At 33.3% G+C, this 5,690-nt stretch overlaps 1 protein-coding gene across 1 annotated transcript; it reads right to left on the bottom strand.

Annotated features, from left to right (window-relative positions):
• Positions 1 to 172: 172 nt before the first annotated feature.
• Positions 173 to 5,402, bottom strand: LOC130674064 (uncharacterized). Its single transcript, XM_057479364.1, has 4 exons — positions 4,611 to 5,402; positions 2,421 to 2,867; positions 2,268 to 2,339; positions 173 to 400 (listed from the first exon to the last, which is right to left on the bottom strand). The coding sequence occupies exons 1-4, from the start codon at positions 5,157 to 5,159 to the stop codon at positions 293 to 295; spliced, it is 1,176 nt and encodes a 391-aa protein (XP_057335347.1). The 5' UTR covers positions 5,160 to 5,402; the 3' UTR covers positions 173 to 292.
• Between the last annotated feature and the right edge of the window lie 288 nt (positions 5,403 to 5,690).

Here is a 5,690-nt window from a genome sequence, read left to right on the forward strand (position 1 = left end):
TTCCAATGCAAACTCACAATGAGAACAAATGTAGAGGAGTTAAGTATATATTGATTTTTAAAAAAAATAATGTGTTGTCACGTGATCTTTAATTGTTATTAGCAATTAGTTTAATTGTATTGAGATAGATTTTTAATACATTGTAATGAAGGACAATCGATAAAGTTGTGCATAAAAATATGTATCATATATAGACATAAGTAATAAATAGTTAGAACTTTAATAATTTTTTAATTAAGATTAAGATTTAATTATCTTAATTTTTTCGAACTTTGAATTTCAAAGTAAAAAATTAATTGATAAGACTTTCAGATTGTGGGAAAATATCTTCAAATGATACCAAATCATCGAATTTGACATCTACTTCTTGCGGCCACCGATTATGTAAAAGTTCATCCAGCTGAAAAAAAATATATATATAATATATATTAATGGATATATATAATGTATATGATATGCTATAGTCAATGAGCTTGCAAACGTTTTGTCTGAATTTTCAAGGTCGTATTGAGACGTAGATGTGATTAAATATGTAGACAAATCGGTCATGTAAGTAGCTCAGGAGTTATCCCTCAGGAGTTATCCCTGCTCAGAGAAAGCTCATAAAATCTAATAGATGCTCATAAATTCTTACCCTACTAACATTCTAAAGGAAAACTTAAGAGGTAAATCCTACCGATTTTCAGTTCAATTTAACTCACGGACAAACACTGGAACCCTAAAATAAAGAGTCTTTAGCGTTTTCTGAAACTTTAACAGAGGGTTAAAACTTTCGTAATTTCAAAAATTCTAATTCGTTTCCGAGAAAAACTGTTTTAACCCTTTAGAGTTAGAGGATCTTGAAACGTGAATCGCGAATCGTAGAGTCCCGTGAGCATGTATGAGTGACATGTGAGAGTAGTAGTGTGCCTGTGAGTACCCTTCCACTCGTTTAAATTTCGCGCTGCGTTCATAGACAGTGCCGTAGTAAGTATTGTTGAGATGAGGAAATAGTCTCCGAAAGTAAGGTTAGAAAAATTAAAAAAATTTTATACATTTCTATGTAATTGCAATATTACTTAACTATATTTATAATAAAACCAAATGTTGTTCTTACTTTGAATTTAAGTCTTTTGATATTTATTATTTAATAAAATAAACATAAAAAATAAAATTATTTTTTACTTTCCGCCCAGGTGAAATTTTTTCTCTTATAATACGGCCCTGTCACATTTGCTTCGCGCTCTTTCTAATTCTACCGGGCTCTTCCAGACCGAAGAGTGGGGTTTCAAGGTCAGACTCTAAAGGGTTAAAATCCTCATTTACTCTGAGAGTCCAACAAAGATAGTCCCGTTTATTTTTTTGAGTTAATAAAGAGGCCCGGTGTCGATTTCCCTTAATAAGTAAAAGAACCTAATATCTTGAGAAATTCTGCGGCAACTCTAACCTAACATTGACATATAGTAGGTGAATTGGTGAAAAATTGCTTCAGACTTCCTACAAATTTCTGTGAGTCTTTGAAGAAAATCTTAAACAAGACTTGATGAAGTCTTTGGCAAGTATACTTATGAAATACATTTTTTTCAAGTCTTGACAAATCTTCCGCAACAAAATTTGCAGAAGGACTTTTGTTAAGTAACTTGTTTAAGACAATGATATTAGGGTACACGGAAAGATTTAAACCTGACTGGTAACTGTTCTGCAACCGACTCAGTACGGTGCTGGAAGAAAATGCTCGATTGTGGAGCAGCACCACACTGATTACTGTGCAGAACCTGACTGAGTGATATGCGCACACGACTCAGTCAGGTCCCGCACAGTAATCAGTGTGGTGCTGCTCCACAATCGAGCATTTTCTTCCAGCACCGTACTGAGTCGGGTGCAGAACAGTAACCAGTCGGGATCAAATCTTTCCGTGTATAGCGATTTTATGAGAATGTACCCTGATAGAACGAGTTGCTCGTCAAAAAATTGGTATTCATTAGTTTGCGACCAACTTGACGACAAGTTGTCGACAAGTCTAGCTTTTGCAACTTTCGGCTACAGGTTACCGCCAATTTTCTGAGTAAGTTGGCGCCAGTGAAGAGCCGCAATTTGAAGGCAGGTGTCAGAAAATTGGAGGCAACTTTCAGTGAACTTATGGATTGCCAACTTTTGGTCACCAAATTTCTCAGAAAGTGACCGTCAACTTTTTTCTAAAGCAGGGATGTCATGAAATTTTAGAAAAAACATCGATACTTAATATGAAAATGAATTTTCTATTATCTGTGTCACTATATATTATTTACCTCATATTTGAATCGTTCATCCATTGAATATCGTCTCAAAAGTGAACAAAGATTATTTTTAGCCTTTTTTTCCTGTAAAATAATTTCCTCACTTTAATATTCGTAATGAAAAATACGTATTAAAATATTCCATTATTGAAAAAAACTTTATACCTCTATCTTAGCCCTGATGAAAGTAATAAATACGACAATGATGAAGAAAATCATCCAAATTAGCCAGATTCCATAAATTACATAGTCCTTTGTTCCCAGTGGATAGAGAGAATTTAAGTCATAAATATTATAAACTATGAAAAGCGATAAACCACCGATATTAATAACAGCAATTAAAATCGGGATTCCATAGAACGAGACAAGGCCATCTTGCAATTTGCACAAATGCATATAAACTTCTTTGAGACAACAAAGTTCACGTTCTGACGCTTGATTATTCAACACATTGTCATTTTCATCAATTCCGATTTCAAGTATTAAGGAATTTACTTTTTTAATTCGTCTCATTGTCAAATTTAACATCATTATATATTGAAGTATCATCCAATTATAAAAAACAATCGGAAAACCACTTGTGAACATATATAAAAAATCCTTAAAAAAATACTGGAAAAAAAAACAAATAACTATTACCACGTTGCCATAGAATTGATCATCATATTGTAACTGCCCGAAGAAAAGTAGTTTTTACCAGACCTGCACCAAAAGTTAAAATTCCTGTCCTGTTTGGAGGGAAAAACATCGTTTTTTCCTTTCATGAAAGAACAAATGATAAAAATAATTACATGCGCCATTCTTCCCACAAACAGAGGCAAAAATTTAAACTTTCAGGTGCAGGTACGGAAAAAAATCGTATACACATTACGGAGGAAGGTAGGAGTAAGTCCCAATCACGCCTTCGGCTCAGGTTCCTGATTAAAAAATCTGTCTATCTGTTGACCCTGCGGGCCAGCCCTAAAACTTCCCGCTGTTTTCGAGCTCTTCGAACTCGAAAATACTTTTGTATGCCGTTCTTTTCGAAAAAAATAGTTTTTTACCATTTTTTCGCCAACGATATCTCATAAACGAATAAACCGATTGAGACGGTTGAGGTCGCAATCGATGCGTTTTATCAAGTTTGAATTTACAAAAAACCATAAAAATCCCTTTTTTTGTTGCATTTTTAAATTCATGCGACGATAGGAAAAAATTTTTTTTCGAAAAAGCAATGGCTAATCGTTGAAGGAAATTTATTTAAGTTTTTAAAACCCACCATTAACTTTCTGTGCGATCATTGGTTTCGGAGATATCGATAATCAAAGACAAAAGGATCCATTTCCATAAGAAGACCGATATCTCGGAGAGAAGTGGACGTATCAAGGTCCATAAAAAAATTAAAGCTGAATAATGAAGGTATCCGATCCTCATAGTGGTTAAGCAAAAAAAATTTTTTCCACGCCCGAAAACTAAAAAAAAAAATTTTTTTAATTTGAAAATTTTTTTGTCGCTGGTTTTTCTAAGATTACTCTAAAACCGCTGACGCTAAATAATTTTGAAGTTCTAATCCAAAAAGTAGACACTTGTAGCTACAATTTCCTTTTTTTAAATATCTTGTACGACCATTTCTCTCAAAGTTAGGGCCTGTTGAAAATCGCCCAAAAATTTGAAATTTTTTTTTGATCCTTTAATTTTTCCCATTAGTGTACATACACACATACACTCGGACATCATCTTGAAATTAGTCAGAATAGCTTCCTAGGACCTCAAAACGTCGACATCTGATGAAAATTCGATTTTCGTAAATCGGACCGAAACCAATAACTTCCCGAATTTTTGAAAATTTGCAATTTTCTTAGCGGGAAGTTAAAAAAACGATTCAAAGGAATTCAAAAAGATTCAATTTTACTACTACATAGATATACATTTATCATTGAGTGAATCATTTTGTTTAATCAAGGGTAGGCAATAATTATGCAAGCGGGTCGGAATGTCCTAGTGTTTTCCCTAGGTGTGTAATATACCATGAAAAATTCAAAAGTGCACACCTCAAACGCGCATGTTATGTATTGTGCTAATCAATCTATTTCTAGTAATCATTGAACCACGTACTTTTTTTTTAATTATAAAATCATATATTTCACACCTATGGAGGGAAGTAGGGCATTCCAACCCCCGTGTATAATTGGCAACCTATGCCACAGGCGAGGGTGGCAAACACGCGGATTGGAATGTCCAATTTTCCGCCCTTGGTGGGTAATATACTGTGAGGATGTGTGAATTGCGATTTTTTCTGATAATAATAGCACGTAAAAACCTCTGCTTCGCGTTCGAGGTGTGCAATAGTTACTTTGTTAAGAAATAAAGTATTACCTCGAGTTGTAAGTCCGTTGTTGGGTGCATCACCATTAAGCTAATTGACACAAATAAATTTATAAAAAACATTAAACAAAAACCGGTAGCATTTTTCGGTTCATACTTAGAATCTTTTATCAATTTTATATCGACGCGCTGTAACCGGTTTAGGAAATTAATAATTCTAGCCTGTAGCGAAACGTAGTTCCATAGGACAATTGCTGTTGATGTGAATGATGCAGCTCGCAGATAGATTTTAATATGAATGTATGCATATGAATATGATGATAACATAGAACGCATGTTCTCTATGAAATCAGTATTCGAGAAAAAGTACAGATAGTTCGTTGTTATAATAAAAGCACTTAGTACAATATTATAAGATGATCCCCAGTATGATAAACAGTATTCAAGATTAAGGTAATTTATTTTTTTGTAACCGTAAAATTCTTCAAAATGATAAAATGTCCAAGGTGATAGACCCAGTGCTCGGAATACAATAAATTGCACAAATATTAAACTTTGACGACGAATATTGTACAAATTGTTGTAATTAATTTTTTCCATTTTATAATTATTTATGATAACAGGGGTTATCAGATATTTTTGGCTGAGTTTTTTTCGGAAACAAAATCTCTAAACACAAAGGACAAACCGAACACTATAGCACTACTATCCAATCTAGCGAAGTACGCTCAAATTGTTTGATAATATTCGTTTGTTTACGAGAAAAATTCGGCCAAAGTTTCCATTTACTGCACAAGTGCAACAAAGATACTACCGTTCGTGGACTTGAGTGTAATAGAGAGAAAAGTGTAAACCCCTTAAGCGAAAAATTAGGTGTAAATTTAACGGGTAGAAGTAATGTTTATTTTATCCCTTCGCAATGTAAACTGAAAATAAATTAAGAGGACAGTGAGGTATATGTATATTGATTTAAAAAGGTATCGTGTTACTTGTCGCGTGATCGACGATTAGTTAGAGCAATTTATTTAAGTGTAGTATTGGAATAAAGTAGTTGAGTTTTCAAATTTTAGTGAGGAGTTAATATTGAAATTTTTTTTTTTTTTATGATAGATTACAAAAATTACATCTTTG

Source organism: Microplitis mediator, chromosome 8 (genome assembly GCF_029852145.1).
Source record: "Microplitis mediator isolate UGA2020A chromosome 8, iyMicMedi2.1, whole genome shotgun sequence".
Lineage (NCBI taxonomy): Eukaryota > Metazoa > Arthropoda > Insecta > Hymenoptera > Braconidae > Microplitis > Microplitis mediator.